We start from the raw sequence: 14,973 nt of genomic DNA on the forward strand, positions 1-14,973 counted from the left end.
CAAAAAAGCTTAATCTGTAACATTTCCTATCGCAATAACATCGTGATTTCAGACAATAAATTGATTTCAAATTTTAATAAAAACTAACCTACGATATAATACTAATAAAATTATTCAAGATAACAATGTGCTGGTAATATAAGTATAGTGAATCAGGTGTCGGTTGATTCCACAGCGGTGGCTGAGAGCACATTAATTGCGGATCGACACTGTGATTTACTCGCTACATCCCGCGCAGGTGTAACTGAATCACGATCACTATTGCACCTTACGGCCAATGATTATTTCAATCCCATTTATAAACCACCAGGATAATAACAATGATACGAGTTGAAAGAATCAAAGTTCGACATGGAGTGCTGCAAGGATCCGAGCCACATTATGTTAGCGAATTTATTTTTTATAGTATTTAATTTGATAAGTAACTTTTCGTATCTTATTTATTGATATTTTAAATTTTAAAATCATCTAAACATCTGCAGTGAGCTAAGAAACTTAAAATATTAACAAGCAGCTAAGTAAGTCTCTATTTAAAAACTCAAAACTCAAAATCTGATATCGACACTTAGTTTCAGTTACGAAGATTCACAGTCTTCATGAAGTCAATGTCACATTTATGTTCCTTTGTACGTCAGTCTGGTCTTTATTAAATCGTGTTTTTTGTATTCATTTTAACTGGACGATATAGGCTATTGTTTTGTAAGTAAGATAAAACATCAGCCAGAGTTGCATCGCTCAGTTGATGTTGATTTTAAATTATATTCATATACAAGAATGTATAATTACTTTAATGAATAAGACATACTTGCATCTGGTGAATTAATAGAATGATTTATTTATAGCTGTATGATATTATCTTTGAATCCTTGTTATGTGGATTATAACATAAATATCTTGGATTTCTCGCTAAGTAAATTAAACAGACTTCATTTATCATGATCTGTCAATTTAAGATTGTAGTCAAATAGTACGCAGCTGTTTGTTAAAGAGAGGAAGTCTTGAATTCGCTGTGACATTTATTTATGTGAATTGAAAAAGTGAGATGAAATAAAAACAGAAAAGATGTAAAGCGGTTTCCGTTACTTTAATTACAGTAATTAGAGCTGAGTGATTTCGGTTTAATTGTCGCGTCGTTTCCGATGAGGACCATCCGTTTGGTTAATCTGACTCGCTGTCCATTGAAAAAAATCGTATGTTCATAATTATCCTATTACAGACTACTTTTCTATATATCAGATAAATTAAAAATTAATCTATGAATTATTTCTTTTGTTTTAAACCAAAATTTCATTCTAATTTCGACTGACAAAGAAAACAAAATCTTTCTACTGATTCTATTTAGAACTACAATATTCTTCATGTTCATCCTTCGTCAAAGACACAATATTATAATTTTAATGAAGTTTTGGTAGGAATCTAAATTCTTATTATTAAAACGTGTCGGACTCTTACCATATTAGCTACTTATTTACTTTATATTCTACTACATTATCTAAATTGTGCAATATTTTAATTTTAATAAATATTATTGTCCGATATACCGTGGTTTTCTGAGACCAGAATCTCCGTTTAAAACATATTGTTATGTCTAAGATAATGACAGGGATGACGATATGTTTCATACAGATATTTTGGTCTCAGGAACCCACTGTTAAAGATTCAAGATAACTCTCGTTAAATTACTATAGCCTCTGAGACTTTTGGTGAATTTTGGGGATGAAAACGTAGCCTATTTTTAGCGATTAGTAAATTTCAAAGCAATGTCGTGTCGAATCGTGAAAGGCACAACATCACAATAGAAGCGGAGATGCGGTTGATCCGCACCTCCTAAAACACTAAGACATACAGCCTTGAGAGGCCTCCATAGGATTTTGATTAGTGTAATTAATTCAATTTGGAAAGCTTTTTATTGCTGACAGCTTTAGGTGTTAGACTTTTATGTAAACAAGTTTTAAAAATTATGCGATCACTTAAAAAGAAAACGTTACGACTACTTTTTGTTTGAGTAAGGTTTGAAAAATTATACTTATAAATAGCTATCTAATGTGTTAAGGTAATTTTTAATGTGATACATTTTTTGCTTGTTAATAAAAATAAAACTTTAATGACCATATATCATTAGTCCAAAGCCATTTGGAGTTACCTCGTTCTGTTGCAAAATGTTTAAGAACGCCTAAATATTACTTCATGTTTGAATTTATTTAGTTTTTTCATAAATAAAATTACAAATTGGATATCAGAAGTTTTCTTTTCATCCATTTTTATCATCATCATCAGACCTTATCCCACTCACATGGGGTCGGCGCACAAGGTTTATAACCTTTACGTATTTTAATAAATATAATTGTTGATAATATTAAATCAAAGAATAGATCTACTCCTGATGTAGAATATAATCTTACAGTAAATTATCTTACAGTAAACTGTCACCATAAGAGCTATAAATGATTAATGTTGCAGATATTTCATGAAATGGGTAGGAAATAAACGTCCTTGACTATACAGGGCGGAATATCGCAGGGTTTGCGTGCGTGTGCACTTTAAATGTAAATGTATTGCGGTGTGGTCGTGGTCGGGCAACAGGTGGCGCTCGGGAGCTGGGGGCGCGAACACTTGTTGCGTTTGTACGTACCTTTACGACCGGTCAAGTGAACTGGCTTTATTTCACGTCGTGTTGGTTTTAGATTGTGTTGATAATTTACTAGGACCGTTATGTGTTGTTTTGTTTATTTTTTTTCACGACAAGGCATTTGGTTATTAAGAGAAAATAAAATCAGTAGAGTTTTATTAATAGACAGACTGGATCTATTCTATTACGTAAGCTATTATTAACCAGGAACTAAATAAAAGTAATGCTTTAAATTTATCAAACACTTCATTGGTCTACTAAAAATGGTTTATGCCACTACAAGTTACCTACTTAGCTTTTCAGGTACATACGAAAATGAGATATTAGCTTGTAACAGGTGCAGATTTTCTGTATTCAAAATAATTGAGAATTCAACTGATAAAAATAAAATTGGAGATTAGAATCAAGTCGGTATACGGAATACCTTATGACTTATCTTTTTCTAGTCTCGTATTACATGACGTGTATCAAAAGGCTTTCATAAATGAATTTATCCTGCTGTCTGTTATCGAGAGAGTGTTTACCTCTGACACCACGGCTGCGTTACAATAGCTCACAACAAAAGCTCGCGCCATGTTGACCGCCGCCATTGTTCGTCGTTCGAAGTTGGAACGTCGCGTGACGTCAGCGGCGCGTGCGCTGCTTCGCATTCAAATAATCTCCCGCAGTTATTTTGCAATTAAATATATAATTAGTTCAGTTGAATCATGATTACTACGATTTAAATGATATTAGGAAAGTTACTTAAATTGTAAAAAAATGTTAGGGTTATTTTATAATATTAGTTTCGTATGCTATTTCGGGCATAATAGATGGTAAAGCCTATTGTATTCTCGACTAAGCCATGGAAATGTTATTTTATATAAATTACTTCAATAATCTATGGCTAAAACTTTTTTTGTTTTGGGGGAGGGGGATCTAAAGTAAACAACATATGGAATGTATGTACAGGAGTAGGTTTTAAATTTGAAACATTAAGTTTTCTCACGACCGCCATAATCCATTAGTCGAGTCGTTTAAAAATTGTCCATTTAGAGGCCCGTATCACCGGCGAGACCCGCGCAGTGAAGCGTTCACAAGGGTGTTGTCATAATGCGGTAAAAGTGTTATTTCAAACGGTTTTTCACCCACTGATGCATAAAATGAATTAACAAAAGCTTTACATTTAATTAAGTGTAACATGACTTTTGCATTCACACGATGTTTGTGAAGCATTTGTTCACTTTTTACTTCTACATTTTTGATATCTCTAACTTGTGAACAGCATATTATAAGTGTTAAGTTATACGTAATAGATAGCGCTACATACTTCTTCTCTATTGTTTGCCATTTCTCTTACACTTCTGCTTTTATTACTCTCGTGGGTTTATTTGATCTGACATACGTTTGTATGGGGGGTATTAGTTAAATCTTCCATTCTAATGTCCGTGTTGGATGAAAGATGCTGGAAGCAGCAGTCAGTATAAGGATAATAATAGAGACGTAGTATGTATAAATCTGTAGCGGTCCACGGACGTAGGCGAGGGACCTTTGCTCAATGACAGCGGCACGGCGCATCATCTCATTGAGCGCGCACCGGATGGGCCAATCAGCGGCGTGAATGGCCGCCCCCGCGCCCGCGCCCGCGCCCGCGCCCGCGCCCGCGCCGCCCGGCCTGCGCTCGGTTATTAGCCGCCGTATCTAGTACTGCTGCCTTCTTTGTTATATCCTTCAATTGACGCTTTATTGGCGAGAAGAACTCATGAAATCTTCAAACTTGAGACGGGTTTTAGTTCATTGTTATATTTATATAGCCTCAGATTTACTAACCTAATGATAGGGATGACGATATGTTTTCAGAAACCTAAGTAACGTAAGTTTTGTGTTGAGTTCTATCCTTACGATATGATTTTCTTTGTTGTGTATAAACAATCTTTGCTAACAATAACAGCAGTAACAACGTACGCAAGGTCTTCACTTTCAAGATCATCAGAGCAGCGCGAGTATCATAATTACGGTAATAACCGGCGTTGCACAACGCTCACCCTAATGCCAGTTTCACACTAGTGGGAGGTAGAGCAGTAGACACTACTGGTACTGATCTGATCCGAAAAGCGTGTTAAAGCTATAGTAGTACTGCACTGCTTCACTGTTCTGCCATCGTGTGAAACAAGCATAAGACGCGGACACGCGATCTTACCAAACAGGTGGACAAAACCGTCTCATCTTTTAATGCTATATAATATTACTCGACCAATTTAACGGTTGATTGACAAAAACGAAATTATCCTAATCATGTTGCATGCTACTGTACATGAGTTGCACGCAAATGTTCAAAGGTCAGAGTAAATCCAAAACTAAAGAAGAATTAGGTCTTTCGAAATTACATTTTTGTTCAATGTTTTATTACGACGCTTTGATTGTGGTAATGTAATTATGAAGGACTTTGAAATTTCATAATGAAAAAGTTTTTCACAATCAGACTTAAGAATAAAGTGTAACCAGTCAGTATTCTATCAGAGAAAAAAAAATTAGTTTAAAAAATATAGGTTTTAGATATCCAAAAGTGAGTTTCAAATTACTGAAGGGATTCTACAAAATGAAATTTTATTTCACAAATACGTGACTCAATTAAATTGGTAGAAATAATGTACGCACATGTTGCAAAATATGAATCTACGAGGCGTCTTCGACCAAATGATACGCATCAGAAAACTAACGTTTCCATATTTTTCTAACGTCACGGCGGCTTCACATTGGGGGCAAGTGCACGCGAAACCGAGAGTCTTGCGTCACTAAGGATGATACATGCGCTTTTTCACAACCGACAAATGCTGTTGCAAATTTGATACCAACAACAGCTAGTAGCTTCGAAGGTTGCCCGTGATTGATGGCAAACAATTTCGGAATAATGTTTGACGTTTGCTGTCAATTTTATCACTGGGAACATAAAGAGAGAAATATTCTCTTATTTCGTGTTTGGTACGTCCATTTGTAATAATATATATTAAGAACTATTAGTATTTCATAACAAACAGACAGAAGTAAATATTGTATATTTCTTTTTAATGTCATTGTGAAATACTTTTGGTTCTAAAACAAACGAATGATGCTATGAAGTGTGGAACTTGTCTAACATTCTATTAAAATTTTCCTAAATAGAAAAATTACATTAACATTTTAGTGTAAATTACAAGTTAAGAACTTTTTGACTAGATTCAATGATTGTGTAATAATCTGTGGCGGTGTATGCAAAACTTACCCTTTGGCTTATTGAAAGCTTTCATCATGACTTTGATTCCCATGCCTGCGATGGCCACCGTCGCCGCGACGAAGATTTGTGCGGCCTCTACACTCCAATAAGTAAGCCAATCAAACCAGTTTCACTATTATATCTTCTCTTTTAGTTTATAATCCTTTATCACTGTTATATTTACAATAATTGTTTAATATAAATTGAGTTATACACAAATTACTATATCTAATTTTGAATAACTTTAAATATCACACTTTTTTATATAAGTCTGTATTTCAGTCTAAACACTCTTCACTGTTTTTCATTTTGTCAAAGTTATTGTTACGTCACAGTTTAACAGTTCATTTGTTTAGTGCGCCGTTCATCGCTCACTCCTCGAAGCGATACCTGCATCGAGACACAAGTAGATATGTAAATGACTGTCGTACGAATTGAGTGGCTCGTTTTTCAGCGAGTCGAGAGCGTCCTTCGATAACAGTCGAACGGAACCGGTATTGTCGTAGGTGGCAAGCGAGGGAGTAATTAAGAGATAAGTAATGCGCGCAGTTACAAGGCGATGCTCTCTATACGACGGCGTGTTGCGCTCAAAGGGAACATTGTACAAATAGCAAACATTCTCACAGGTGCGCGGAACGATCCGGCACAGGCGTTTCCGGTCCGCCGCCCCACTCACCCCGCTGCCGCCCCTCGCGCCCCCACCCTACAGAGACCCCCTCGCTCGGGGATGTTCCCACAGTACCCGCTAGGCCGTGACGAGCAATTTCGCTAACTTACGGTCAAAGTTCGTTCCTACGCTATGTAAGTTTCAAGTGGTTTGTGGAATTTAAATCTAATTGAATGAATTTTAATCTTTATAATATCGTCACATTTCATGTATTTGAAGTGGAGATAATTTTTTAAATAAAACAATAAAACTAAAACGTTCGAGCAACGTTATTTTATAAAATTAAAGCTTCAAGGACTGTAAAAATTAAGACTTTCAGTATAAATAATAAAGAAGCTGAAACTAAAATATACCATAAGTTAGTATGCTCTCCTCTCCAAGAATACGAAAAAAAGTAATTTTTCAAATTTAAAGATACTCTAACATTGATGTGGTGGGACAGTGTGTCCGTAATACAATAACGAACTCACTTGTTGCACTCAACCAACAAGTAACTAAGTTATACCGTACTAAGGGCAGTGCATTAACTGCGACATTGTCACGCACTCCCCCGTATGCATAATTACAGTTTGAAATGACTTTTTATACGACAAAAAGACTTTAACGCACTTTCTAATAAATACATTTACAACTACTCGTTCTTTAGATGAAATATTTATTTAACGGTTAACTATGATATAAAACAAAAAAGAAAGAACACAATGAAACATTTTTTAAAAGATTTTGCAAATTGAAAGATACATTAGGTACGTAAAAGTAACAATACTTTAGTTTGAATGTTTTATCTAAGATCATATCGTAAAACTGCAAACACAACAAAGAGTTTTAACTTACTGTATAATTATTAAATTAAGCAATAATCCTGTTTGAAATGCGTAACAACATTTAATAAAATGTAACAAATTGATAAGGTTAGGAGGGTCGTCTCTCAGTAGCAGATCAAGGGTTAAATACCAATAAACATTTTCATTACTTTTTAATAACCGTCAGAGGGGAAGGGTCGAAAGTGATTAGTCAGTTGAGATTATGAAAAAGTTTATCTAGCTAACAAGTATACTATTGTTAAAGGGTTAACTATGGTTTTTTTGTGTATTTTAATACTTTCACACGATCATTGTCTTTATTCTCGGAAGGGGCAGCCGTATAGAATATGTATTCTGAGAATTCTATTGCCAAAACTAACAATAGAGTTCGTACAAATACATACATTCCATATTTAAAATGATTTCAACTTATTTAAATGTTATCTACAAAATAATGCATTATGTAAATTACGAAATGTGATATGTGTTTTTATTTATATAATTCAGACCTATGAATTTAAAAATGGAATAAGCGACTGATATTTTTATCCCTATTATTTGAGGTCAATCTATATTCCTAAATGGTGATGGGGGCTACGAATTGCCTTTAATAAAAATCAAATTTAGATGCCTCCTCCATGTCCGTGTCCACTTCGGTGATATTACATCAGGCTATTGTTTAAATATAATATTTATATGTGATAAAAAAAAAGTAAATAGCATTTGAAATGTATACAATTGAATTTCAATAAAATTGGAGTGTATGTAATAAAGAGAAAAATTCATACATTGTGTTGTATATGCGTTGTTGTTGATAACGAAAAATCCGTTTTTAAAATTTCTGGTCTGTCTATCCGACTGTTTGTATGTCTATTCGCAAGCCGCGTTTATTGCGGGTAATCTCTGAAACAGCTAGATGCTAGACCAATTTTAACGGAACTTTGGATGCACGCGGCCACATTATTGGTTACTTCTTGTTTAATTATTTGTAGACAAAGTCGCGCTCTACCGCTATTATAAATAAATAGGTATCAACATAATTTAATGTGGAAAATTCCTTTCAAATATTCAGACGGTCACAGTCCTTTGTCCTGTCGATTCAATAAGCCTAGCTGTCCTGTATTGGAGCACAATGGAAGAATCATATTGGCCCTCGAAGCGCTCAATAATAAATTCATTATTATTATGAATTATTTTGCATTAACATTATATTTATGAAGGATTTTTATTTTAGTAACATTAATTTTATATTAAATATTTAATTAACACGCGTCACAATTTGCTATTTACGAATTTAAATATTTTAAAACAACATATTTACATATTTTTAAATGTCAATTTGGAATTAAGGATATTTTTAATTTGTTCATTATAAGATAATATTAATTTGAAGGAAATCCTTATGTTTATTGAGTCTTGACAAAATATTGTTATGTGGTCAATTACATTTTGTTAGAAACTAGCTGTCATCCGCGACTTCATCCGCGCGGGATTTTAAAAAAACTTAATTAATAGCCTACGTTGAGCCATTCTGGAGATACCTTCAAACAAACATCCATACATCCATATAAACATTCGCATTTATAAATACTGCATACATCTATTTGTATAAACGATAGACGAGGAAGTTTATTTCCTACAATAAAATTGACTGCTCTTAACTTGTCATAGCAAAACGCAAACATGTAAGTGGGAAGCAAATTTAATTCTTTGACTGTACTCCCTACTTATTGATAAGTCGCCTAGTGGTCTGTGGTGGTTGGTCCCAGGTCAACTAACTCGATTGTCGCGCCCAATTCGTCGAGCCATCATTTTAAATAACACAGATCATGTCACATACGACCCATTTGTTTGTGAGTCAATAAATCATAATTTTATTATTTAACTTTTATATCACATCCGGTGATTATTGTAAATCAACATGGGTACTGTTTCAAAGGTTTTTGTCAAGAATTTAATAAAATAATCCCAAGGGATCCAATCCCAAGGGACAACAAATTTACACTCCATATACACACATGAAATCGGTTGGAAACCATGACGAATACGTTTTTACATTTTACTTTGTCCTGATATCGATGAAGGATGATAATAACTATTTTATATTATATTTTAGACATTCACTAAACATACAAGAACAAATTAAACACTCCTAGTCGAGTATAATTAAAGTCGCGTCAAATTAATTGGAGAGCCCGAGGCGGAATCTCGACGACAACCGCTAGGCGTTAGACAATTATTGAGCGGGATCAGCCGGGGTCGGGGCTAATTTGTTTCATCTTCGACCCCTCTTAATAGGAAAGTGGACACCCGCATAAAATTTCGACAGTCACTACCATTATTGAGGGTTTTAGGAGCGCAGTGAAGCCGAGCTCTTTTCAATATCGAAGATAAATGTATCTTGCTTTGAAATATTATTTTAAGAATAATGGGGCAAACGAGCACGGCAAGTAATCATCGTGGCACGAGGAGGCAAGTACAGAAGAGCTACAGATGCAATGCAAACCTTGTTCTTGTGAGCAAGCTTCATTCTCGTTCTCCAGTAATTTTATTCAGTTATATCTTGGTACTATATCATACATGTTTCAATCTGTGGGTATCATTGAAATAAACTAAGGCATTCCTTTGTTGCAATTTTTGTGGTGATTGCTCTTATTTCGAAAACACGTTCGTTCCCGCGGTTATGTTTTGACGATGCGTTCGCGAGATTTTGAGCGGTTCTGCACGGATCGCGGGCATCAACAAACATTTAGCTACAATGGAGGTGTTCGTCGAAACGCTCGTGACGCGGGAATCGTTGTTCAAATGTGGAACAATGCTTGTATAACAATTGGGCGTGTTGATGCAAACTAACAATGTGTTAGATTGTGGGGTCTGGACGTAAGCAACGGAGCTTTTACGCAAATTGTTGTCATGTGATGTCAATCTATTGACTGTTCGGTTTTTCAGAATGCAACCTTAGCCAACAGCATCATTTTCTATCTGGTATATAGTTCGAAATATCCTCTTAAGATATTGTTATAGAATAAATATCACGTAAGGCGTTATTACTAGAATAGATATTAAAGGTAATACCTAGTTATTATTTCTACAGTAGCGTTGTAATCGTAGGAGTGCGTCTGTCAGCCGCAAGCGATTTGACCTCAGAGCGGTCAATTAAAACGTTACCGAGCGACGCGTCCCTCGCTCCCTGATCTGTGTCAAATGTATCATACATCTCATTGTGCTTCTGACACAACGATTGATGTGGATTTAACCGTACAGCTACAGATATCAAGCTGATGTTAATCATTTCATTATCAAATAAAGTTAATGATAAGTACCGAGAGATATGTATGTTTAGGTGAATAATGATTAAGGGTCTAACCATAAAAAACTTAAAAGGATATACCGAAAGCAGTTTTCGTGATATACATTTTATAGTAATCAAGCATCAGCGGTCAAAGGGTTTAAAACCCAAACTGTATTTTTTATATTATTTTACACAAACTGCATAGTTGTGTAAGGGCCTCATAATATCTCTGTTACAAATTACATTAACCAACATGTTTTTTACGCGACAAACTAAAGTAAGCAATTACCCCAGTAGCTTAACCGCACAGTCAATGAATTACACGCACCTAAAATAGATCCATGTAATAACAGGCGGTCGCAGACATGTGATACATAGAGCTCTGTACGGGAATCCAGAGCTGTTACTACGAATTAGGCAAGCTATAGAAAAAAGTAAACTATGAAATGATAAAAGTTTTTATATCTGTCATAGAAATTGAGCTCGAAATAGAAAAACCACGTTCCAAGATCTTTGGTATGTAAGTACTTTGCAACTTATCAGAGCATATGGATAGTTGGTGTGGCCTGATTTTTTCACACCGCAAGTAAAATCAACATATTAATGAGTGTAAGGGTTACGACACACCGATATAATCTCGAGGAGGCAATTAATGTATTGAGAAAATGTTAAATTTGCGAGCGTACATGCGTCCGTCTGTCACTTATGGGGATCGAATTCTCGGCATATTCCACAGCTTTAATGGGTAGTTGATAACTTCTCGGAATATTTGAGCCATCAAAAATTAATTGATTGCCGTGAAATTGGAAATTGGCTATCGTATATAGTAATTCAATATGAAAATGGCTATACATGTTAGGCAAGAGCTGTTAATTCGGTTACTGGTCGAGTCGAGATGGTCGCATCGATTTGGAGTGAGCTATGTGGTAATTAGGGAGAAGCGATGGGTGTGAGTGCACGAGGTTACCTAGGCGGCTACTGCTGCTATATGTGTCGTCGGAGAGTATGAGCCGGCGGGGTGCAGGTGGGTGTCTTGTGATGCTGGAGCTAGCTGCAGTAAGGCGTGCCGGAGCGGCGCGGCGCGGGGCGGGCTCGCCGGCGATTGGCGAACGCCTCCCAACGCCTACGCGCATGTGCGCCGCGCCGCCCGCGAGAAAAATCATCTCGCGGAAAATCCTGCACGTTTCACGGCCCCGCATTCGATTTTCGATGTTTATTTTAAGATGTGGGCGGGATAACGGCCGCCTCAACTCGGGATTACGACGGCACCAAGGAATATTCGCTTTTCGCATAAACATTTAGCGGCAAAAAATGCAGCCGCGGGAAAAATCCGGACGTCTTCCATCTTGGATGTGACTATTTAAAAATTATGATCGACACAAAGGAATGGAATGCTGTACACAATTAAACACGGTGCTATGTGTGCGTCGCAGACTCTGTGTCTTGATAAGAAATATATACCAGTGTAGAGTTCATTAGATATTCAAATGAATACGTTTTCAGTACTTTTGTATGTTAATTTAGACGGGTAAGGTTAAGTTCAGTGTCGACATGGCTTTATGTAACACTTCGTTTTGAGAACAAAGCGAACCCTTTAAGTTAATTTGATATACAATATGTGGATAGAGCATCGCGATTGTCGCTGTAATGTGTTCTGATCATTATACACTGTTATGTGTAGGGCTGCTTAAAAATAAAACTACAATTGAAAATATGTAATTAAAACAACGGTAACGTTTTATCTACGAAAGAACACAACAAACTGCGTTAATGTAAGAGTCCTTCACTTCTTGAATTAATTAGATTCTTGCGTATTATGAAATACAATTAAAAAAGACAAGTTGCTTAGGTATTGTTTTTTTTTGGTTCATTTACATTTATATTAAAAACGCAAATTAATTAAATTGGTATGTTTAAAACACATACATATCTATATTGTTTGTTTTATTGTTATTCAAGTCTACCATTTCATCACCTCTATAATCAGAGCGGAACTGTGTTGACATTAGTGGCTATTAACAACGTGTTAAAACAAACTTTAATATTAGCAACTAAAAATCATCGTAAACATGTGGCTGTCTACAATAAGGCAGATTTACAACATATTACAAGAAATATGAATCGTATTGACTTGTTATGAATAACGTTTATTTTGAAATAAATTATTATATTTTTATCACGATAAAGTATAAAATTAAATATCGGATAAAATTGCATTTTATAAATATTTGCTAACTGTAATGTGACAGAGGGATATTCACGAGGATAAACATTAAGGTAGTACGAAAGAGCAATTTTTTGTAAAATTCAAAAAAGTTAAACGGCGATTAAAATACCTAAGCCTTCTTGTAGCAATGAACTACAACATAAAGATAAGCTACTACATAAAGAAAAAGTTTATCCATGAAGAGAGAGAAGAAGAGAAGATTTAGAATGAGAGTGATGACAATTTTGGTGTGGAAACACAGGATTAGACTGCATGTCAAATGTCCATAGTGACGAGCCTTTGTTGTATCTGTGACTCATTGCCGGGTACGCTTCGCTGCTCGCGAAAATTTGTCGTTTTGCGACGCACTGTTCGATTTCTGCGCACCATTACGAGATTTTTTTATTTTATTTTTGACAAGAAGGGACACATTCAAATTTCTTCAGAATATAAATTAGTAAAAGAATTACACAATCAAAATCAAAACTGAAAAAAAAAAGAAAATAGTTATGTAGGTATAAATAGTCTGGCAATTGTATGAAATATATTTGACTTTTTACAAATTTAAAAACCACTAAAGTCGAGTTTCTATCGATTATTTCTCAATCAGCTCAAATATATTATAATCTGTTATGGAAAATAATTGGTGGTAGTAATATTTTAAAAGCGATTTAAAAATGGAACATAAGGGTTGGCAAGATGGCGTCCAAAATAAACAGGGAACACCTGTATCCGTTGGGTACAGGTCCCTTACCACGCAGTCAAAGTCTCATTGACAATTTTACTCAGTAACTAATTTAACGAGATATATTCTGATATAAAAGTGTAGAATTTATTCATTGCGTTTTAGTTAAATTAACACCGCTGCTGTAATAAAATGTCTGTAAATCTAAAGCATTCTAAAAATTTAAATCTAAATAAAAAATAAAACAAACCACAGAATGAAAATATAGAGTTAAAATTAACATAGAGTAAAAACCCAAGCTCAATTGCTTTAAGGTAGGTACCCTAAATGGGGTCTGACGATGTTCTTATCTATGTGCTATTGTTTAACGCGCTTTTTTCATTCCCACGGTCGTCGGGCGAGCGCGCCTGATAACGCGTACCTGTCGCCGACACCGACTGCGATGCTTCGCGCTTTTAAAATTCACTCACTATTCTTTTTGTTTGTTTTTAAACGCACCTATTATTTTTTTTATTTAAAACAGCAACAGGCAACGCATATTACACTCAACCAGTACGTTAAAGAATGAACGAGCGGTTTACTGATTTTTTTGAATTAATTATTTACGAATTGTACTATTATCAACACACATTATGGTATTCGTTAAATACAAACACAACAAAACATTCAGTATTTTCCACTTAATTTTCTTGGATTATTCCGCATATTTGACTGTTATCAAAGGACGTAAACTAAGACGTATTAAATTATAATGTTTTTTGTAAACGTAAACTATATATAACAATTTGGTATGCATCTCATGAAGGCAAAGTACGCATACTTGAATTTAAATATTTAAATGGAACGGCATCAGACAAAGACAAGTCAAGAATTGAGTGCAAAACTCATCGGCGGCCCACGCGTGTTGGGATAGCTATAATGTATAATTGTACATAAGCCCGAATCCATTATTCAATGACGTGAAGCGATTACCCATTTAATGTAATTTGGGGCATCATCAGTGCGTCCAAGTGCGGCTCTCGTACGTTCTCGGCATCACTCACTCAAGTAGCACCGATTAGTGGCTTTTATATATCACAAAGGGGTAAGCACTGCGCGGACACAGATCGCGGGAGTTTCGTTTCGTCGCGTCGTGGCGGTCATTGGAGGCCAGCTGCGTGCAGAGGGAGCGGTGAGGGCGGCCGCGCGCTGCAGCGGTCGGTGCGCGACTACGCGCTTGCCCGCTCGCCGGAGGGGCGAAGCTCCACCGTCTCACTCCCGGCGAGCTTACCCAAATCACCAATTGCAATTGTTCTTCGATTAAAAGCGTCGTTACAGATATTCGCGATCTCGATGCACTCCACGACATTAGGATAGATAATCACGAGATTTTAGCTAGGACGAGGAGCGCGACGTTTTTTCTCGGAGCTTCCGCGGACGAACGCCGCATCCGGTGGCACCTGCTCGCACTCGGCCTCAC

The 14,973-nt window shown here is 35.8% G+C and overlaps 1 protein-coding gene across 3 annotated transcripts in view; it reads right to left on the reverse strand.

Annotated features, from left to right (window-relative positions):
• The window catches only part of LOC106721639 (ETS-like protein pointed), a 121,611-nt gene that overhangs the window by 41,027 nt on the left and 65,611 nt on the right, over nucleotides 1-14,973 (reverse strand). Inside the window, exons 1-2 of one of the 3 annotated variants that reach the window (XM_014516638.2) lie at nucleotides 14,487-14,740; nucleotides 5,871-6,251 (exon numbers count right to left, since the gene is read on the reverse strand). The exons of the other annotated variants lie outside the window; for them this stretch is intronic. Of the exons in view, the coding sequence (XP_014372124.2) occupies nucleotides 5,871-5,913 (43 nt within the window). The 5' untranslated portion in view covers nucleotides 5,914-6,251; nucleotides 14,487-14,740. Of the gene's footprint in view, nucleotides 1-5,870; nucleotides 6,252-14,486; nucleotides 14,741-14,973 lie in introns of those variants that run through there. 3 annotated transcript variants of the gene reach the window in all.

The sequence above is a fragment of the Papilio machaon genome, chromosome 17, assembly GCF_912999745.1.
Source record: "Papilio machaon chromosome 17, ilPapMach1.1, whole genome shotgun sequence".
Taxonomy (NCBI): Eukaryota; Metazoa; Arthropoda; class Insecta; order Lepidoptera; family Papilionidae; genus Papilio; species Papilio machaon.